Source organism: Cyprinodon variegatus, unplaced genomic scaffold (genome assembly GCF_000732505.1).
Source record: "Cyprinodon variegatus isolate N-32 unplaced genomic scaffold, C_variegatus-1.0 Scaffold89, whole genome shotgun sequence".
Classification (NCBI taxonomy): domain Eukaryota; kingdom Metazoa; phylum Chordata; class Actinopteri; order Cyprinodontiformes; family Cyprinodontidae; genus Cyprinodon; species Cyprinodon variegatus.
In genome coordinates this window covers 546346-569371 of record NW_015150542.1, presented here as the reverse complement: position 1 = coordinate 569371, position 23026 = coordinate 546346, and the positions used below count along the sequence as shown (strand labels likewise).

General features: G+C 39.8%; 1 protein-coding gene across 1 annotated transcript in view; it reads right to left on the bottom strand.

Moving 5' to 3' along the window:
- Positions 1 to 23026, bottom strand: part of fras1 (Fraser extracellular matrix complex subunit 1) — a 352266-nt gene that overhangs the window by 4513 nt on the left and 324727 nt on the right. The window contains exons 50-70 of the mRNA XM_015373599.1: positions 21629 to 21779; positions 17560 to 17719; positions 17294 to 17462; positions 16966 to 17212; positions 12725 to 13069; positions 12436 to 12596; positions 9459 to 9606; positions 9163 to 9368; positions 8927 to 9083; positions 7494 to 7694; positions 7229 to 7416; positions 6872 to 7147; positions 4733 to 4965; positions 4483 to 4643; positions 4125 to 4339; positions 1906 to 2056; positions 1631 to 1738; positions 1325 to 1484; positions 1119 to 1235; positions 877 to 1043; positions 292 to 497 (exon numbers count right to left, since the gene is read on the bottom strand). Coding sequence (XP_015229085.1) covers positions 292 to 497; positions 877 to 1043; positions 1119 to 1235; positions 1325 to 1484; positions 1631 to 1738; positions 1906 to 2056; positions 4125 to 4339; positions 4483 to 4643; positions 4733 to 4965; positions 6872 to 7147; positions 7229 to 7416; positions 7494 to 7694; positions 8927 to 9083; positions 9163 to 9368; positions 9459 to 9606; positions 12436 to 12596; positions 12725 to 13069; positions 16966 to 17212; positions 17294 to 17462; positions 17560 to 17719; positions 21629 to 21779 — 3927 coding nt within the window. The remainder of the gene's footprint in view (positions 1 to 291; positions 498 to 876; positions 1044 to 1118; positions 1236 to 1324; positions 1485 to 1630; positions 1739 to 1905; positions 2057 to 4124; positions 4340 to 4482; positions 4644 to 4732; positions 4966 to 6871; positions 7148 to 7228; positions 7417 to 7493; positions 7695 to 8926; positions 9084 to 9162; positions 9369 to 9458; positions 9607 to 12435; positions 12597 to 12724; positions 13070 to 16965; positions 17213 to 17293; positions 17463 to 17559; positions 17720 to 21628; positions 21780 to 23026) is intronic.

Below are 23026 nucleotides of genomic sequence, written 5' to 3'. Positions count from 1 at the left end.
TTTTGTGTGGCAGGGATACTGCCATCCTCCTCTCGGGTCATGACAGAGGTGTCATTCAATTAGTTTGAAGTCCAACGATACTCACAAAAGTTATGAAAATATTCTAGGAAGGTTGAAAAGTTCCTTAGTGTTGGTTTAAATCAATTATTACCCTTCACAAAGATATCTAAAAAACAACGGAAGGATTGGAAGAAATGCACATTGAAAATAAATAAAAACACCAACAATAAACCCAATAATGATGCAAATAAAAATAAAAACAAAAATGAGTGAATAAATGTTTATTTTTACCAGCAGCAGGAATCGGTGTTTGAGATGTTTGTTTGGCTGGATGCAGCCGTACTGCGGCCCCTCGTTATAAAGAGTCCCTGTTGGATCGAAGAAGGGAACGTAGCCGTCCCTGCCGGTGCAAAGGTAAACCTTCTCCAGCTGCAGTTTATAAGCCGCGTTCAGGTTCTGCTCCGGATTCCACAGCACTCTGCCGTACAGAGTCTGACCTGCAGGAGGGAGGGGCCAATGAGGTATTTAAACATTTTCTAAGTGGTACACAACAAACTTCAAGGCTGGTTGCCCCGCCAACCAACTTCTAGCCCCCCAAAGTGAGGTATGATTGAGGAGGAGATAAAGTAAAGAGTTAGCTTTAGCCATTAAGGAAACACAGGTTTGGTTAAGGCGAGAGTAAGTTGTTGAGCTCCGCTCATATGGTTCTGCAGCGAGTCGCCTCTCACATCATCTGGAATATTAAATTTAAATATTCACAGGAAACAGTAAAATGAAGAATATCATTCAACAGATTCTATTTACATGATAGCTATACGGGATGTTTAAATTCAAGGAGGATAAATACAGCATAATTTTCTCTAATATGACTCCTACCCATGGAGAAGGCTCCCTTGTAGTCCATCTCAGCCATGGAGATGTCGGCGGTGGCTGGATCCAGCAGGAAAACCTTCTCATTGTTGCACAGCTGGAACTCCGTGTTGAGGGAATAAACGACCGGAACGGGCCGGTTGGTCTGCTGGAAGGCGATCGGAACGAGGAACCTGTCAAAGAACACAAAACAGTTCAGGATGATGTTTAATGGATCCCTTGGTTTTATAGCAGCTATGAGTCCGTACTTCTCTGGAGCGTGAGCCGTGCAGGACAGAGGTTTATCTCCGGGGTCGATCCAGGGTTGCGTTGGCTGCACGGTGCACGGGACCAAAAACACGGTGTATTCCCCAGAGTAGTCCTTCCTGTATCACACAGCATGGATCATTAGGCAGGAAGCTTCCAGAGAGGTCAACAAAGATGTGACTTTGTGTATGAACTCAAATGTTCACACCTGCTGTAGGAGCTGGTGGCCCTCCAAAGCTGATACGGCGAGTCGAAAGTCTGAGCGCTCCACAGAAGCTGCATGTCAAATTCGATGCCTCCCAGGTGGTCGGGTGCCATCAGACGGGACTTGTGGCCCGGGAGAGTGTGGTGATCCAGAACGAACTGGCCTGGAGGAGGAAAAATGGCAGGAAAATGGCAGAGATAAGATCAGTAAACAAACAACAGCAGCCTTTATTTGAGAATGAATGTTTTCTAAACCTAAAAGGTAATCTGAGCCGCTCTGATGAGCATTTCTGTGTGGCGAGGAACTGACCTCTGAATTTGGCGTGAGTTTTAAACTCAATCACGAGGCGTCCATCCTCTCTGATAAAGATCCTGATGATCTGCAGCCTGGCAGATAGGACGCTGTCTGTCTGGATGCCTGCATGCAGGAAAAAAACACAACCCAGATAAGAAGCAAAGTGCAAGCATGTTTAAATCACCTCTGTCTGAGTTATCTGATGTTAAACCATGCAGGGTTTTAATTTCACTTTTGGATGCAAAGCTGCAAAGAGAATAATCAGAAGTGAGACCAGTGCTTCGTCTGACCTGTCCTCCAGAGCACCGTGTCATAGAAGAAGGAGAACTCCATCTCAGTGTGATGCTCCAGAGATGCCCAGCCTCTGGGGGCCGTCACGTAGATGTAGGACACGTAGAGAGGAACCTGTACAGTCAAGAAGGACTGAGCCGAGTCCCGAACCTAAAAAACAAAAACAAAAAGAGAGAGAAAGCAGTACGTTTAGTTTGGATTCTGCAGAGCTAATATCCAAGCTTCAGTCTAGGGCTGCGTCAAAATGTCCGCTCTAATCACTATATAGTGGTTACGCCATTTTAGATTAGTGTCCAAATGTCTAGTGGATGGAAAAAGTAGTGTGTTAGGTTCAAAAATGTAGGTTTGTAAAAGAAGAACTGAAATACACAGTTAGGGATTTTCAAACACAGCTTCCTGTAGGAGGGGAGACAGAGCTGCACCTAACAACCAATACTCTCTCTCCACCGGACCTCCTCTGCAGAGCGCTTTATTAACAGAACATAACACATGGTTACAAACAGAGTATTGTTCTGACAGAACAATTGATCAGTTCATAAGACAGGAGGCTCCACCGACTGAATCACAAGGCAGAGTGGAGCATCTCCTTGCTTCAATGCTCATATGTACATGCATTAATTTTATAATCATCATTGAATAAACCTAAGAGAGTGGCCTCGAAATTTAACGCACCTTGAAAAGTAGTGATCATCCATCGTCACTAGACGAGCAGATATATCCCAGAATGCTTTGCAAGAGCTTTCCTTACAAAGTATTTGTTGGATTTGTTGTCAACAGCGGTAAAAAATAACAAAGATGGCGCAGACAACGTGCAGGGTGGGGTGTGTGTGTCTTCTGTCCGAACGCTCAGTTAACTGAGTTCACTATAAAGTCCACTATATAGTATAGCTCTATAGTGATTGAGGGATTTAAGGGTTAGGATGGACATTCAGCATAAGAATCTAGAATGTGATTTGAATACTTTCCAGATCTAAATAAGCATAGAGTATGTTATTCATCTATTGAATTCATTAATTCATCCATCCATCAATTCATTTTTATATTTCCATATTGGGTTTGGATGTCAGACTCCAGCCTCAGTCTACTCTTTGTTAAGGTCTATTAAATTCTAAAACCGATTTTTTGTGTGAATTCTCTTAAACTGAGACTGAGTAAAAGATTCACCTCTGACAACCTGTGGCAAAGACCTGGAGATTCTTTTCTGTACAGAAGATTACAACTTGAGTTGAAGGAATGTACTTCAAAATACTTACAGCTGTGATTTTAATGAATAGTGGTTCTACAAGCTATTGACCCCAGATTTCTTTCCTCTTAACAATGTTGAACTACTTAATGCTGATCCATCACATTAAACCCCAATAAAATACATAGAAGTTTGTGGTTGGAATATGACAAGGTGCTCTATCGGGGAAAGTAGTTGTTAAAAACAACAAGTACAGCTCCTAAAATGTTTAACTCTGAAAAATATATTTGCATAAAATCTAAATTTAATGATTCTGCTTCTTTCTCTCATTTATATGAGAATAAATGAATCAGATACATGCCAATAAATATATTAGGAAAAAACTTTTTTTTTTGCTCATCAAGAGGCAACTTTGAGGTGAGATATTTTTTGAGCTAAACATGAGACCATAAAACCTAGATTAGAGAAAAATAAGTTAAAAAACTATTTGAAAAAAACTATTAAAATTAAGAGAATATATTTTTATGAAAACTGTAAAAAGAATCCCTGTCTCTTGAGCCACCCCCTCCTCCCTCACTTTTACCTTCCACTCAACTTTCTTTGAGTCCACTTTGATACAGCCTTATGTAAACAATGGCTTCTTCAGTGGTGACCCCTTGAACCTAGTCTTTTGAATAATTATCAGCCGTTTCACTGCGCATATATATATATATAGTTTTTCCTCCAGATGTACCTTTATTTTATATGAAATAATACAAAACTGATTTTATATAACATGGGTAAACCTTGGAAGAAAAACTGCAAAACGTTGTGACATTTAGTTCAGAATATCCATGTCTATGATGGGAAAAAATACAAAAACAAAAAGATTAAGTCCTAAATTAGCAAAAAAAATCCAACAACTTTCTTTTGGGTTAATGGATCAGGTAGTAGCAGATCGGAGTCTTGAGAAAGTAAATAATCTCTTATTGCATTTTTACAAAAAATAAAATGTTCAAAGTGTAGATGATGTTTTAGAAGCGTTTCTCTGCATACCTGGAAATCAGCAGTGACCGAGCCCCCGCAGATGTCGATGAGTTCGGTCATGTCGTAGTAGGCGTCAAAGGTCCAGATGCAGCTCTTCAGGTTCAGGTGTTTGTACAGCTGGATGCTCTTGGCCTCACGGACGTTGGGGTTAAACTGATATGGCCGGTCATAGCCTGGACCCAGCGAGATGCTGTCGTAGGATACGTCGTCCAGGAAGCCAGACTCTGCGGAAGAACATTGTTTCTGAAAGTCGGTCTCAGTCTTTAAACCAAAAAATTCTGGTTAATTATCTTAAATTCAACTTAAAGTTCCCCCACTGAACCTGTCTGCTGTGATTATCTGTACCTTTAGAGAGAGTCTTACATACCAGAAAGCCCCTGCAGCTCTTTGATGGTGACCAGGTTGGAGCAGACATGCTGCTGCCTGTAGATGGACTCTGAGAGCAGGAAGTGCAGGTTGTGCAGCGGCATGGTGGACACCAGAGGGAGCATGCCGTCCTGGTGTGGGATCTGCACTGAGATATGGATGCTGATTGTGGAGAGAAGAGAGCAGAACATTTATTTAGAAAAATAAGGTTTGGACAAAGTTCTCAACAATAGTTTTTAGACACTGCAGACCGGTTGGGGTGCTCTTTGTGTTTGACATCCAGGTATTTAAGCGTAGCAATAAACGACTGGGCCTGGAAGCCTCTGGCGGTTCCCGTGGTAACAGGGGTGTGGCAGATGGAGCCGTCTGTGCCGATGGTGATGATGTTGCTTCTAAGTGGCGTGCCGAGGTGGCCGGCTTTATCCCGGGCCTGAGCCACGCACCGAACGTGGAAGCGACGGCTGAAGTAGATGCTGTCCAGAACCTGAGGGGGAGAAAATGAGGTGAGGTTAAAAATTGAAATATTTAGTTAGAGAAATTAGGCTTATACTGCAAACGAGCAATAAACGAGCCCTCAGTGATCCCAGAAACTAGACTGATTTATACCGTCCAGCTGATTTAAAGCAATACCTCCCACCTTGTAGGGGTTGAACTGACCTGGATTGCACATCTGGTCTACAGCTTAAAATTTATTAGTAAATTATTTAAACTAAAGTTGATGAATTTTAGCGATTAATAAGCAGACATTTTCCTAAAACCTGAGATTTCTCTTGCATTAAGAGGATCTTTCCAAAACCTGAAGGGCTACATTTATATTTTACATGCTCAATTAAACTAAAAAGCAGGACATTGTAGTTTTAACAATTTATTGTATCAGCTGTATTAAATACTGCCTCAATAAAAAAATATTTAAAATTCTTACAGTTTATTATTTGTGATATAGCTCTCTGTTTATAGTGTAATCCAACCTCCAGTGCTGGACTGTGCTGTCAGCTACACTTTTGAAGGGGAGATTCTGGATGCTGTCATGTAACAAATGTTTATGTAACCTTTGTATAATTACATCGTAATGGTCTGAGCACAACAGCAAAGTTATGCTGCTTTGTCGTGCAGCACAGCGGAATAGGGGCTATTTAGGTTATAACTTAGAGGTAAAGTGGAGGATGTTCTTTTTCTGGGTGAATCATCTAAATAAGTGGTCCTCCTAATTGTCAATCATTTTGGTGATGTGTTTATGTAAGCCCGTCCTACATGCTCGTCCCCAGATCTTTTTTCTGCAGATGCACACTTTCACTGCATATCTGTGGTGAGCTATGGTTTCAGACAGTGATCGAAGCTCGGCTTTCTCAGCGCGGTTCTTTGTAAATGGCCGAGGGTCGTAAGCGAAAAAGTGTGTGAGTATGAGAAGAAGAGAGAGGCCTGAGAGAAGAGAATGAAGACCAGAGTGTTTTTGGGAGATTCTTTCACGCGATGGCGTACACTAAAAGCACAGGTCGGGCTTCCCACTGATGCATCGGTTGCAAAGTTTCTACTCGACAGGCAAAGTTTGGAATGTTATTTGGAGAAATTAATTTAACATCACTGCTAATAAAAGTCATCATGCTAGTTATATGTTGTAACTTTAATAGGCGTTCCCTCTCGGGAGCAGGTACAGATTGTGCATGCGCATTTTTTAAAAATTGAAATGAGGGAAAATCCTCCCTTATACCATTAAGGAGCTCATCAAATGTTCATATTTACAAACAGAACCCCATGAAGCTCATTCTGCATCCTTGTGACTGTTAAACAGTTTAAATAATCCTGGACCGGACTGTGGATCGATTCATATTTTTGCTCTAGAATTACTTCTCTTGAAAAAACTAGTGAGGCTCTGCTTTAGAATGAACGACAGCGCACTCTGGTGAACAGCAGTAACATCACTGTAAGAAATTTAAGTAGGGGACGAAGAATACCAGTTCCTATTAGCTTGTTGGCTCACAGCAATAAAAGCCTCTAATGAAAGACGGGACTTCGTCAGCTCTTTATTTCAGCTCTGAAGCAAAGTCTCTTCATTGGTTCAACAGTTTTATTGCAAATCAATGTTAAAATGAGTGAACAACGCATTTGTTCTCTGAATGAATATTCTAAATGAAAATTAGCCCCTTCTTCTTTGATTACCAACTTTGACTTCCGACTCCTGATGGTTAGCAGATAAGCCACTTGGTTTAAATCTTGCAAAAAATGTAGGTGCGTATAGTCCAGGAAATACGGTAGACATTATCAATTAATCTGAAGGAACAAATTTTGATCTAAATAAACCATAAATTGACAATAAATCCTAACTTTATTATTTCATTCCATTCCTATCTACCATGTTATCTTTGTTCCCGCAGTGAACCATCTCGTCTCACCATGTGGTTGACGCTGGTGTAGGGGGTGGTGTCCGTCACTGTCTCGAACGGGGAACGAGCTCCACTTGAGTCCGTTGGTGCTGCCACCTCCCAGGAAAAGTGCACCTGGGTTTGGTTGATTCCCGCCTCATCGCAGTGCCCCTTCATTACGGAGTACTTTGGGTAGTGGGGGTCACAGGGAGTCACGCAGACCAGAGGGTAGCCAGGAGAGGGAGTTTTCTTACTGCCTTCCTTGGTCACCTCCTGGACATGATCATAGTCAGCCAGAGAGACCACCTGAAGAGGAAGGAAAGGAGGGGATTCAGAGTTTAAAAAAAGATAGGGATTATTTCAAGAGAACAAAGAGGTTCTTCTTACTATCGGTGGTGCCGGGAGGATGAGACTGCCTGCAGCCTCCTGATCCAGGATAGTCACTGTTGCCGTGGTGATCTCACCGAGCACAGCCTCCACCGGATCATCAGGACCAAGAACCAGGGAGAAGGATTCATGCCACTCTCTGTCTTCATTAGACAGGATCTCTACCTTGAACATGATGTGGTCCATGCCTTAAAAACAAGAAGAGACAGTCTAACCCCTGTGAAGTCCCACACTGGAAAGTGGACCAGAGGTTCTCTCCACTGACCTGGGGTGAATTTTAGGACCTGACTCTTGGGATTATAATCCACTCCAGACTGGGCCGATCCGTCCCTGGTGCTGCAGCGGATCTTGGAGGTTCTGTCTAGGTCTCCACGGCGATTCACCTTGATGTTGAGCGCCTCAACACCGTCTGGACCAGGAGGTTCTCTGACCTGGTAGGAAGCCTGTTCAAACTCAATGGTGGGAGCTGGGGGGGACAGAAGAAGACAATCAATAGAATCAGCTGATGTTCAACAGGATTAATGTGTCTGTTGGTTGAAAACATTGTTAGAACTAAAGAACAAGAACAACTCAAGTTTAAACATAGAAAATTTAGCAGTTATATCCTTGGAGTAGAGAAGCAACCCAAGAAAATCTATTAATTTAGTTCTCACTCAATAATTTAGCAAAACACTTGGAAATCCATGAATCTAAAAGACTTTTAAATGCACAGATTTATCCCAACATGCACAAGTTATACATTGCTTTATAAACATTTTTGTCTATTTTCCCCCAGTTAGCATCCGTCTGCTCAATGGCTTATGGTTTTCTGTTAAATAAAGATTAAATAAATAAAGATCATATAAAATAAAAACCTAAGGGCACTGATCAGTTTATCAGGAACCTCTCCTTCCAGTTCACTCTCTCTTCACCTTAATGGAATGAAGCAGTATCTGCATTACTGCAACTGAAAGTTTTTTACAGTCTAGAACCATGACCTGGGACTTGGAAGAGTGGTTCTTTATCCAATGGCGTAACGACTCAACAATAGGCCCATAAGCAACATTATCTGGGTGGGCCCCATATGAAGTACAACACCCATTACCAACTGTCTAACTAACTATACACAGTTATTAGCAAAGTAATTAAAAATACCACTCTCTGCTTTGCAATTGGTGTCCTGTTTAAACGGCTCACCATCATGTTGAAATCTGGAATGTGTTGGGGTATAAATAAGGTCCGGTCAGACAGATTAGCACCAGGTGGGTGAAATAGGAATTTTTCGCACCATTACATCTGCAAATAGACATCCTAGTCCACAATTGCGTAGTGGACCAACCAGGTGTCAGTGACGGGGCCCTTAAATTGTTGGGGGCCCCTAAGTAACTGCAGTCTCTGCTTACCGATAGTTACGCCATTGTCTTTATCCCAGCACCAGTTCTTCAAAATCCCTTCTGATGCTTTTTAGTTTTGCTCTTTATGTACGTTTCTAGAGCTCTTGCTCAGCATCTTTCATTTTTCTTTGTTTTATACTTTTCTTACTGTAAAATCATTTGTGTCACTTGAAATTTGAAAAAGGTTCATATGAATAAAGCTGATTTGCTGAAGGATGTGATCTCTACAGCATGTCCAGCTTTTTTCTACACATTTGGGAGTTTTCCACAGTGGGTTTACACCAGCTGCAGGTAATAGTTTGTCAAATATTCAGGGTCAACTTACCATCTTCATCATTGGTTATGGTGACTGTCACAATGTCATTAACTCCAACCATCGCACCGCTCCAATGGTCACCCTGCGGTGTACCAAGATGCAGCTGGAATTCCTCCTCAGGCTCAAAAACAGAGTCGTCGTTGATGTGAACTGTGCAGTTCTTCACCTGATAAACCAACAAAGACGTAAGTTCACCAATACACCAAACATTGTTTTGTTTTTGACAGTTTGGGTCAGCATATTACCTTCTCGCCTTTGAGGAAAGTGATCTGGGATTCATCAGCGTTCCTTCTTTCCACAAAGTCATCCATCACCATGGCAGACATGGTTCGAGTGAAACACCGCACTGATGACTTGAAGGAAAGGTCTCCAGTCCGGATGACTGGGAGGTGAAGTACCGTGTCCTTCTCCTTAACAGTATAGGAGGTTTTCTCAAACTGCATGGTAGGAACTGAGACAAAAGAAGAAGATGAGCTTCAGAGAAGTGCTTCTAAACTGGCTTTAACTTATGTAAATCTAGAGCCTTGGTTCAGGTACATACTGTCCTGGAAGGTGTCAGTGATGACAATATTGGCCTCATAGGGTTCCTGCAGGACTGCCCCCTGTGGAGAACTGAGGAAGATAACAAACGACTCGGGTCCTTCGATGGATGGATTCTGAATGTCATCCATGATGGTCAAACTGCAGGTCTAAAAAAAAAAAACAAAAAAAAAAAAACAAAGGAAGGTTTGCCAATTTATTACGATTTAAGATCATAGAGAGAAGGATAATTCCTCATTGTCCAGATCCCTGCATCTCATCCCTTCCCTTTAGCTCATCCCTTTGCATTTCTATAGGATTTAAGCCAAGGAACCGGGACAGAAAGACAGATTATTATAATCTACTCAACTCCAGTGATCCCTTGCTCCACAAAAATAAAGGAAAGAAAATGATTCTGAAGGGTAATTTCACCTTTAAGCATGAGATAATATAATTTAAGCTAGAGTTAAATTCAATTGTATTCTTCATTAATCTGATAGCCTTTTAAGTGATTTTTCTGTTGTTGAGATGGAGATAACTCCTGTTAAAGCTTCTGTGAGTGTTTTCTTCTCTGAAGGTCAGTCATAGCCTCACCACAACATGAGGCTGATTATTCCTCTGACTGCTTGCTGGTAAAGTGAAATGAACAAAAATGCAACATTTTCAGTTGTTGCTTTATTTCCAAGTCCCTCAGCATCCTGGATTTTTATTTCTTCTCTGTTGGAAACGGATGTGAACTGATTACAAGATCGTAAAAAGCATGCAGGTCACTGCATACATCTCTAAGAAAATTACATCTAATTGCAATATCTGCTGTTTTAATGGATGATTGTGATTTTAACAAGCCTACATGTGATGGGTCCAGCAACACCGATATGGCGGCGCATGCGTCGAGTCCATAGAGCAAGATGCTGCATCAGTGCACATGTCGTTTCAAGAAAGTCATGTGAACGATACAGGAGTTGTTTCTAACTGACTAACTAAACTGTGTTTAAAAAGGTATCTGTCAACATGATGCATCTGCTAAAAAATATCCCATCTTTTGCGGTTTATCATTTAAATTATCAAAATTTTGGAGCAGCCTAAAAGGAATAGGAACGTTTCAGCCATTGCTTTTTTTTTTTTTTTTTCTCGTTGTGTAATACTTTTCCTCTGAGTTATCACTCAGCTTATCTGAATTAAAGTTAATTTCAAATGGACTCTTAGTTTTCTTGCAGTTTTTGCTGTACTTATTGTTTTAAAATTATGATTTAAAAACCTAGTGTTTATGGTTTTCCCCTTTTGGGACTCTGAGTTTTTAGTAGTGTTGCACTGATACCGATACCAGTATTGGGCAGTGCCCCTATACAGCACTAAAATGGTGGTATCGGTATCGGCGAGTACCAACAAATAGGGCACCGATACCATTTTGAGAGCCAAAAGTTTATTCAACTATTGTCCCCCATTCCAGGTAGGCAACAAAAAGTTCTACTGGATTCACTTTGTATTTGTCTTTTTCCTGCTTCACAAAGGTAGGAAGCAGCTTGACAAAGCCATGATGGCAATTATTTTACATCCAAGTAGTTTGCAGTTCTCCCTATATATACACACATCAATTTCAAACAGATGGTATCGGTATCGGCCAATACTGCACAGTCAGATATTGGTATCAGGGCCAAAGAATGGGATCGGCGCAACAGTAGTTTATATTTTTCAGTCAATTATTCTATTTAGTCGATCTTTGGTTTATTTTCCATTATATTCAAGCAGTCTGGTTACTCTCTGTTGCCTCCTTGTGCTTGTTTCCTTTCCCCTCTGCGTCCTTATAGTTAGTTCCACTCCTACCTGCTCCTTATTGAGCTCATTAGTCCATCCTTTGTTCTGTTCCCCTCATATATTCCACCTCTGCAGTCACTCAGTGCTGCTTCCTTGTTGTTTGTTGCTTCCTCATCTCTGGCTCCCTCCCATGCATTTCCCTTGATGTTTACTGGTCATTGTTTCTTTGTATTTTGCCTCATTTACTCATTAAATCTACATGTTTCATCTCAGCTTCCTGGTCTCTGCATTTGGGTCCTCAATCAACCTCCATACAAATCGTGACATCTAATCCACAAGCATTCTCATTCACATTTTCCTGTAATTTTTCATTGTATTATATATGTTTACATCATTTATTGGTTCCATCTAAAAGTAACAAGGCTATTTTCAATTTAAACATAAATATGAAATAATACAATATAACCTTTAATGATATTCTTGCACTAGGTCATCAAATCAATTCAGTTTAGTCTGTAAAATAAGCTGCCTGTAGTGTCTTTAAAGGTCCAGCAGGTGTCAGTGTTCCATGAGACAGTATCAACACAGTATTGATACAGTTTGGCAATGCATCAAAACCCTTCAAGATGCCCCGTTAACCCTTTATAGGGCAAGTTGCCATTTTTGATCACCTGCATACCCCTTACACATGGAGTCCCCCCCCTCTCCTCAGTGAGATCTAGAAGCACAAGATCTCCAGCCATCCAGCAAAGATACTGTTAATGGCTATACATCTTATTTTGGCTTTTGACCAATTAGATGAGCCCTTAAATGATATATTACCTACTGTAAATTAAGTTGTAAGCACAAGTTAACAAGTAAGAAAAAAAGTTAAAAAGCTAATAAGCATAGTTAACAATTATATTTAGGTTTATAAACTAAAAAAAATGTAGGTATTGATGCCACTGTGATGTTGTACCAAAAAAATCTGTTTTTGAGTGGTTTTCATGAATTTTTTATAGAAACACTTTTGTTCGGACAGGTTGGCGTTTCTTATTATTACATTGACATCATTTTTGCCATCAAAATATCCATATTTTTTTAATATTATAAAGGTAATAAGGTCTTGTCCTGGATTTAAATAACACTATTGGTCTGAATTTTTGATTTTCAAAGTATTTCATTGAGTGCCCTATAAAGAATTAAATCATCAGTACTACATGGACACTACCAAGAATAATACAAAGAGTCGTCTCTCTTGGTACCTCCTCGGTTTTTCCAGGTTTGAACTCCACCTTCTTGGAGCTGGGGATGTAATCAACGCCTGGACTGGCTGAGGGGGGGTCTGAAGGTCTGGTAGCACACCAAACGGACGTCACAGAAGTCAGGTCGCTTCCCTGACGCCACACGGGTATCTCTATGGTTCCTGGACAGCAGAAACCCCAGCAAAGTTAGGGAAACATGCCATCTGAATTGACATTGTTTCCTTTCTTTGGTTTTTGTGTTAGATTATGTGATTATTTATTAATTGGGATGTAAGAATGCGGCTCATACCAACATCTTCGCTGAAGGTAAAGGTCGCATTTCCAAGCGTCACAGTCGATGCATCGTTGGGCCCGTCGATAACAACCTTGGCTGACGACACGTCTCCCAAGCGGGCATTGTCAGAAGCATCCGACAGCACCAGCTCAAACTCCTCTGAGAGCTCGTACTCGCTGTCGTCGATGAGCTTAACGTCACAGGTGGACATGCTGACGCCGGGGCCAAAGATGACGCGGCTGTCGCTGCTCATTCCACGGCTCTTGTAGTCGGAGCCGGACTCCAGAGCGTGGAGGCTGCTGCCCTTAGCAGATTTGGCCACGGTGTAGCAGAGAGCAGACACGGTGCTGGAGGAGTCGCCTGAATGAAAGGGAGGTGGCAGATGGAGAGTACAGACATAAGCTCTGATTCTTTACCTTTAAGAAATAATAGTGGATTTATTTTTTTCCAATATTTGATAATAATTTTCAATTTAGTTTTACAATAAACTTTTGCATTAAAACGTCCCACAAAATACAATGTGTACTTTAACATAAGAAACATAAGTATAAAATGCTGCCTTTAGAATGAAAACAAACCTAAATATTCATGTCACTAAAAAGCTAAATATATAGAATAACAGGATATAAAAAGGAAACTCTGATAGCTCAAAATGAGCCAAAAGGTTTATACATAAACAAACATAAAATAAAAAAAGGGAAGAATGAGTATACAGCTATCTGAACATAACCACCAAACACTTTCAAATTTAACTTACCAGTTCGTTTAAATATTAGATTTTCAATTCAAGCTGTTTCAAATCTTTAAATTATCTGTTTTGAAAGCTCAAAATGATTTTGTAGTACTCTCATTTTCATTAGACAAATAAAAAACATATATCTCTGATCTGCCCTAAAATTCAAGCATATATGCGAGGGCCCCTGATAGACTGGGGCCCCTGAGTAGTGGTTTAATTAGCCTATGCCTGGTCGGCTCGGGAGACACTAGAAACCTTTGAATGGAAATCACATCCAGTAGCACACAGAGAATCTTCCACATAAAGAAATAATAAAATGATATTTTAAAGCGGACTATATATATATATATATATATATATATATATATATGGTTAAAAGTCAAATCAGCCTGGGAGCAACAACAACGTTCAACCGCTCAGTTATGGAGTAAAATGAGAATAAGCTGCTAAAGCTGCTGTTCTGGTCAGAACGCTGTAAGGTGGGCTTCTGTCATCGTCCATCATTCGTAACTGCTTGTTTCTGGGGGCCCTCGTCCCGCCCATTTATAAAGAGCAAAGCACTAAGCTAGCGTTTCCTTCTCTGTCTCCTTCTAATGTCTAATAACCTTAGACTGCCTCCCTAACACGCTGCAGCACACAGAAGGATGCTGGTTACCACAGTGTGAAGGGCCTCCATATTCAGGGGCCCTGCCAAGTTTTAATCAATCAGTTCACCAATAATTTATTTGCTTTGGATGATGTGCAGATTTTTATTTTTTTTTTAGCAATAGTAGCCTTTGTTTTAATGGTTTACTGACAGTAAATAAGGTTGACACAGAGGGGGAAGACATGCGCCAGAGGTCCACAGGTCACCAACACCACCCCCTGATGTGTTGTTAGATAGTGTTGAACCCATCAAAAGTTTTGATATGTTGTTGAAACCATGTGTTCCTGTTTGTTTTGCTTTTCAAAACAGAATTTCTCCATGTGCTCACATCCTGTCATCTCTCCCAGGGCATTTGGGAAATGGGGCTTTAAAAATTAAAAACATATATTTTACTATAAAACTCATTAGGCTCCACTGAAAGTGTCCACTAATTTCAGTAATACTTTGGGATCAAAGGGTTGCTCAATTGGAAGATATTTAGAAAAAAGACCTATATATTTAACAGAAAAGAAAATATAAAGAAGAAGATGTGTTTACAATCAAGTACAAATAAGAGGTTATTGGATTTTAAAACCCTGGAGTTAGTTTTAAAAGTTAAATTTATAAAGAATTATAATACACTCTAAATCAATATTTTATTGCATTACCAAAATGGTCAAATAGGTCATTGTTGTGAAGTACGAGGAACCTTTTATATGAGCAGGTAGCCTCTTGCTGGCTGTCCATGCGTCCTGGGCGTGCAACCCGGAGAGACAGATGGAGAGACGGACGGAGAGACAGAGAGGTGAAAGGACCCCTTGTGTTCTGTGGACCTTTGTGCCGTTTGGACGTTGTGTGTTCATAAACCAAATCACAACTTCTAAAACTTCAATGTTACAATTCAAGATACAACTTTAATAAATACTCTGGACCTGTTCATCATGCCTGCATTTTAATCAGATGCCCACGGTGGCGCCTACAGAATTTGTACCAGGATCAATCAAAACAATCATGTATATATATTATATCTGCCTTTTGACATATAAATAGAGGCAGGGAGAATAAAACAGAACTTTTTCAAATTTTTAAAAAATTTTTTTGCTCTGTGTTTACACCTTGAAGTTTTCTCTCTCAGGTTCTTTTTCCTGAAAAGAAATCACTCTGGACAAACTTTTTAAATAACACTTCATAACTTATATGTATTAAGTAACCACGAGACATGACAACAGATTTTGATAGAAATTGTAATCTTACTAAGATCAGAGAAGTTGCTTAGAGTTATAGAAGGTAGCGCTAACCCCAGGGGAAGTGGCCCTGAGAACCAGGTAGAGAAGCATTTTATTCTTCAGTCTGCCACATCATCACATCGTTACATCATACACGCTTGCAGACGAGGAGACATCCATGGCTCCAGCCTTATCAAAATATTACTCTTATTACTCTTTGTTCTTAGCTGAAGTACGCCGCTCTCATTCCATTCCCAAATATTTGCCACATACAGAATGAAAATTATAACTGTATATCCGGACAGAGGAACTGTCCTAATTAGATAAACTTCTGGGGAAAACATCATTTCTTATACGCAACACACAGCTAATATTAAGGTGTAATAAACTTCAAACATCACCAATGATAATTATCCAAACAGTACTGTAGTTTAATCCATACAAAAAAAGGTTTTTATTTTGATAAACTGCTCTTTTACGGGAATGTTAATTACTTGATCTATAAACGGTTTTCTTTGAGTTTGGAAAACTGAGCAGACATATTTGGAGCTAAACATTTAGAATAACTGTTTATTAGCCATAAATGCAACAGATAAAAAAACTAATTTTGCTTTCAGATGCATTAAAAAAACCTTTGAAAATAATTTTTTCTGTAACTGACTACGTTTTCTCTTCAGATACCCATCAGTAACGGTGCTTTTGTTATTGTAGCAAAGCCTCACGGTGCATCTTAATCCTCGGCTATTGTCACTTTATGCTCTTCAGTTAAGGGAGTGGTGGCCTAGTGGCTAGGGCATTGTGCTTGGATCGCAGAGATTCTGAGTTCAAGCCCCACTCCCACATACTGCCACTCTGGCTCCCTGAGCAAGACCCTTAACCCCAATGCTGCTCCCCAGGCGCTGCACAATGGCAGCCCACCGCTAACCACTGGAGATGGGTTAAAAGCAGAGACAGTTTATTTGTTTTTTTAGATCTAGTCACCCTAAAACATGCAGCGGTGAGCAAAAAAGTCTGTTGTTTAATGGGTTAGGATTTTTAAAACTTAAAAAAAAAAATGGCATATTATAAAATCATTTTTGATTTAATGAATATTATTAGACTATTAAAGCCAGATTTATCACTTATGTCGACTAGTTTTGCCATCATCAATCATTTTTTTTGAGCTGGAACTTGAATACCACATAACCTCAATGTCACATGGGAAATGGACCCACTGTAAACATCAATTGCTGTAAAAAAAGATTTATTTCCTATTTAGACATTATTTTAAAAGGCTTAAAATATTTGGGAAGGAATAGGTAGCTTGGTGCTTTTATGTAGGTATTATTTACTTTAAGTTGTGGACAAAGTTTTTGGCAGCAAGGCATTGTCCAACCAAACACACTGCATATGTTCTTTCACTATATTCTGGACCTTTCCCTGAGCTTTTCGTCTTTTTCTTCCTTCTTAAAGCTCTGTCTCTGTATCTAATCCTCTACTATCACCATAGATCAGAATATCATCTGCAAACATCAGAATATACCTACACATTTTGAAGAAATACTCAGGACAGACAATTCTGACCAGTCAGAAAAATAAGAACAAATAAAAAACTCCAATGTGGTGGCTCAGCTGATTTAGCCAGGAATGTACAAGAACTGTGTAAATAGTTTAACTGATGATCTGGTACCTTTCCTCTCGATGGGGGCGCTGAAGAAGCCAGTGCTTTCATTGATGTGGTACGTCTTCTTGTCAAACTGCAGAGTCGGCTCGTCCTCCGTGTCGTTGATGTTGACCACAGCGCGTGTGTTTTCACCCAGCAGCGCATACACAGGCATGCTCAGCTCCACGTTGAAGCTTTCGATCCCTTCAAACACCTTGTCGTCGTTGATCACTATGGTGCATACCTTGGAGTCCTCGCGCTCGTCGAACTGGACCTAGGGAACCAAGAAGATGAAAGTTTATTGCTAGATGGTGTACGTAAAAATGTCCAGGTAGGCTTCCTATGGAAAAGGTACCTGTCCAGCATATTCAACGTAGTCCTGCTGGCCAGGGTGAGTCCCAGTGCTGCTGGTGGAAACAGCGCTGCCTTGCTCAGTGCGACAGAGGACGATGGAGTACTGATTGAGGTTACCGGTTCGCTTCACAGTGACAGCTACAGTCCCTCCCTTTTCGCTCACGTTGTAACTGAGGGGAATAGGAGTAGTGCAACATTATTTTTCATTTTAAAGGTGTAAAAATGGAAGTGGTGCACGGTCTGTTAAAAAGCTTTAATGATACAGACCTCTTGTGCTCAAAGCTGATCAGAGACCACTGAATATGAAAGACGTTGTCGCTGACCACATTTGGTTTGCTGTCTTTGACCAGGAATTTGAAGTTATCCATGGTCTCCTGGATGTTTTCCTGATGCAGCACGTAGCGGATCAGACCCAGGTTGATATCAGCTAGAAGGATTAAAGATGGGAAAATTCCAGTTTGGGATTATTTTAAAGTTGAACATGTGATGGGAGTGCCTTAAAGACAAAATCTTGAATAGATGACGAGTTTCATAGAATTTGGGGGGGGACTTTATCTGGTTGAAATCCTGAATCATCCTTGGGTTGAGAAATCAGACATGGACTTTTAATTTAAACATTTTTGATTGTGTTTAAGGTTTTGTATTTTGAGCCGTCATCCTTTTCTTATAGCCATGGGTAACGGCTAGAAGCTAGATGGACCAATAAACTAAGAAATGTATCAAACAGACCATATTTTTCTAGTTCTGGACTTCATACCCTGTCTTCTAGGTAACTTCTGATTACATTTTAAAACTTTACTTGTAAGATATCTCATCAGCTATTTCTGCTGTAGTAATTAGAGTGTTGCCTAAGGTCAGGTGACCTGATGGACTTATGAACTCCATCCATCAGATATGAGGGATTATATGAGGCAGACTCCTTCTCTCGCTGTTATTAAGTCCTTGCGCTTTGACGCCATGGTCAATTACTCTGTCAGTTTGGGACCTCATTGTGCTTTTGGCTTCTTTTCTCACTTTTGCTGTTTTATGTACTTATTGTGTCCTCTAGTTGTGCAGTAGTTTGTTTGGCCTTGTTGCTCTTTTAAGGTGCTTTAAAAATAAATTGGTAAAGTAGTGATATCTACTAGTTCAGCACTTTTTTATTTCTACCGAAACAGCCCAAGGCTGAGTGGCTCTTATTACTGCAGATAAAACCAAGACCTCTCTACTGTATCTATTCATCTCCTATATCTTCAGATCATTCCTGTACATGACATTTAGATACCTGAATTGCTTCCTTTTAAAGGCAGCATGTCAAAATTATCGTTTTCTATTTATTCATAAAGCACATTACAAGCCAAAGTCAACCGTAGTTTTGTACCTACGCTGCAAAAATGGGTGTTTAAAATCAAGAAAAAAAAAACTCAATCCCACAGAAAATGGTATTCAAAGCAAGTGGTTTAAATTATGTCTTAAAACAGGGATCTTCAACATTTTCCAGGCCAAGGATCCCCAAAATGAAGGCGAGATGGAGCGGTGACCCCCTAATTATATATATTGTATGAAATGTGTTCATCAAACTGTTCCAATAGTCACTCTATTATACATGGAGTAATGTAACAAAAGGAATTTCTCCTTGGGATTATTAAAGTATTTCTGATTCCTGGTTGATGGGACAGGTGTTGTGAATGAAACGGTTCCCAGCTTGAAAGAGCTCCTGTAAGTCGCTGAATGTGTGGATTGATGACTGAAAGACATCTTCTGCCTCCATTTATCTGTTTACTACAGTGTTTTGAATTCATGTTAATGAGTATTTAAATAAATTTCAATTATTGGAAAAAATTGCAGGGGGAATATAAAAAAAAGTTAGAAAAATCAAACAAAACCTTTGCGACCCACAGTACCTCTGTGGACCCTCTAGGGGTCGTGGACCCCTTGTTGAAGACCTCAGTCTTAAAACAACTAAAAATTATCTAACACTTCTAAATATAAATTTTGTTTTTTTATCTTGCTAAAAACTAAATAATTGGTAGCACAGGAATAATGGATCAAATTGAAGATAAAAATGAAAAGATCACCCTTTCAAAACACAAATGTGGTGTTTCATATAGAAAATATGGGTTCCTGGTCTATGGCTCTAGAAGATGTTACAATTCAGCCGTGGGGATAAGACAGGTCCCTGTTGGGGGTTCAGGTCCCTTGAATTCCACTGTGCTGTTTGACTGTGAAGGATGCCCTGGTACCCCACCTATTGGAGTAATTTGTTACTATTTTCACTGCAAAAACATTATCTGAAAATGAGCAAAATCGGTATGTTATATCTTAATCTTAACAGGTAAATGAGATCATCTGCCAATGTAATGAATAGTTATGGCCTTAAAAGAGGGCAAATAAATATTGTTAAATTGAAATAAGGGAATGGAGTCAGTCTTTTCTTATTTTAAATGTTAATATCTTATTTCAATGGCAATTTTTTTTAACTTATTTGCTCAAAAGAAGGGAAACACTTTTTTTCAAGAAAAATAGACTAAATTAGATTTCAATATTTACAGTGTTATTATCACTGATTGTCTGTCTATTAGATTCTGGGCAAGTAAATTTTGCTGTCAGGGCTTTGTGAAATTCCTGGACACTGAGGTGACAATGCTGTGAACTTTTGTGCATTTGGCAACACTATCAGGTCTTTCCTGTAAATGGCTTCAGTTTAGATTTCAGCAAAATATAAACATAATTATCAGAATTAACTAGAAAAGTATAACAGTGTCGCTTTTACAGCAGGAAAACAAATGAAACTGCCAAATTTAGGATTTCATTCTTCACTATAAAGCAGAGCCAATTAGGGTATTTTTGGAAAAAACAAAAGAAAATTATGAATAAAAACCGAGATCTTAACTTTGAGTGGTGATTTGAGTACTTACGGTTTTTACAAAGCCAATGATGAAAAAGAAAAGATTGTTGCTGCCTAATTTTCAAATCGTGACTCAAATTTTGCCAAAAAGCTCTAAAAGTAGCAATTTCATTTCCTCTAAGGAAATTGGCAGGTTTTGGTTATTTAACGCTCCATTTTGAGGAGGATGACATGTTAAAAACAAAATCCTTTGTGAAGATTGCCTTTCCTCTAAATTCATCATTTTACATTATGCCTCCCCTGGCTGTTTTCCATTACTTTAGAGTTCAAATTAGAAAAATCATCACTAGCTGATATTTTTCGCTCTCCAATACCTCCCAGAAGAGGATGGAGAAAATGTAAGACTTTGAGTAAAGGCAAATAGAGATGCCCAGGGCAACCAAAAGCCAAACAAGAGGCAGAGGCACAGAAATATATACAGCAGTGTGGAAACATTTTATTTTAGTCCGGGGGGAAAACTTACTCATTAAATATTTCTTATCATTAGGAAAATTGCATTTCTGTACCCCAAACTGAACACCTAACACATTAAAAGGACTGTTTGCAGTCCCTCTCCAGCCTGAAGGATCAACATCTCACAAAAGCTGCCTGACACTGATTCCAAGCAGCAGCCAGAAGGTGAACATGATAAAAACAGACTCCAAATGAAAACCCTGCAGAATCAAAAGTGCTAATTAACTAGATAAACAAGGGAACCTTTAGGTGAGACACGGCAGAGGAGCATCTCAAAAAGCTGTGAGTGGTAAACGAAGGAAAAATCCTGAGATCTGTACTTTACACATAACAAATCCCACAGTACATGATGGTAAAGTATAAGGATGTTACTATACTGTACAACACAAACAGAGGCTGATTTAACTCTCATTAATTAGAATGGACAGAGGGGGCAGTAGAAACACATGAAACTGAACCAAATCAATTCAAATGATTGCTCCCTGGGCGCCCCACGATGGCAGCCCACTGCTCCTCAAGGGGATGGGTTAAATGCAGAGGTAAATTTCTCCAATGTGAGATCAATAAAGTTCAATTATTATTATTATTATTATAACCCTGATGTGTCAGGACTAACCATGATGAGGTCAATTAATATCCTACTCATTTTGTTTAAGAAAGTGACGGTCTAAAAAGATCGAATCTCAGTATCCTCTGGATGGGTGTTTTTCATGTTAAAAAACACAAAATATATATTACATAGTATATTATATTTTGCTGCTATAATTAAAACATTAAAACTTACAAAAAATACAAGTATTTTAAATTGTTGGATTAATAATTGGAGAGACAATATGAGGACATTGTTTCAGCTTCTTAAACATACAAACAGTGACTGTATTTGTACAGAACAATTTTTGAAGGAAGGATTTGAGAGAAAATAGGAGGAATTAATTGTTGTCGATTGAGATCCAAGTGGAAGAGGCTAGAAGTAAAGATGTAGAGCAAACTTCTTACCTTGTGTGAACGTAGTGACAGGGTTTCCAGGTTTGAGCTTGCTCTCCAGGAATCCGTGCTTCGGCTCCGCCGTGATTTCATACACCAGCTGTCCGTCGTCAGTGTCTGGATCCCTCGTCAGCAGCTCCTTCTTTGTAATTAGATTGGTGGCCTTTGAACATAAAATAGGCTCCATCAGGAACATTTGTGAAGCTATGAGTTACAAATTGGAGGCGCATCAATCATGGGTATCTAATTGTGAAGTTTTAGAAAGTATTCCTGCTAGTGCTTTGTCCAAAATCAAAAGATTATTAACTGATGGCCTATAAAAATGTTCATTATCAGCAATTTATTACACACACGGAGAAAGGCAAAGATATTTAAAAAGGTTTTTGTGAAACATACATAAGGCAATGGATGAAGTGTAATTTCTGAACACGTAGCCATCATAATCATTCATGATCCAGAATTTCTTTATCAACCAGATGCTCCTTGTACTCTCTCTGATGAGCGACTTCATGGAATAGTCAAAAGATTTATCCAGGAGCAAAGGAGGACTTGCTCAGAGCTATAAAAAGTTTTTCTCAGGAAAACAAAAAGTTATATTGTAGGTTCACACCGCATCCAATTGAATTAGCAAAAGTAGCTTGTCATGCCAAGTCTATGGTTGCCGCGCATCAAGGTGCATCTAAAGGTCCTGCAGCGCATCTCCAGCAGCAGAAGCAGTGCATCGTGAGGCATCTGAGCAGCCGAAGCAGCGCCTCATGAGCTTCTGAGCATCTGACGCGCGATGCGCTGTGAGAGCAGCAGCTGCTGGAGTTTGAAACACTGAACTTTTGACCACATCAACCAATTACAGAAGCTGATCTGGGAGCCGGCAGGTGGACAAACAGCGCTGCTGATGCAGAGTGCTGTAATAACTCCTCTGAAGCTGTTTATTAACGCTTAAATTAACTTAAAATGTTGAAACCTGCCAGCAAAGTATGTTTGCTTTTATTATTCAGGTGGCTGCAGTTTGTACCACATACCTGAAAAACGCTAACATCTACTTCCAGCCACAACGAACAGTAGCAGAAAACCCCCACCTGCTTCTAGGGATTCCCAGTGACAGTGCACAGCAAGTATGTGAACATCTGAGCAGCGCAGACAGCTAAATAAAGATGTTTTGAAGTGGTCTTTCTCACTTAAAAATACATTAAAATTACTTTTTACCAGCATATCACAGCAAATATAGCAACGCCACTCTCTGCCATTGAACACAGAAGCATCATCTGTGCACACTTTACTGAAGGTGCTTCTGGAGCACCAAAAATGTATTTCACGCGCGTCCTGCCTTAATGTGTACAAGCTTAAAAAATGAACGCTTTTTTGCTGCTCAAAGCACGTCCGGTGTGAATGTAGCAAAAGTCGATATGTCCA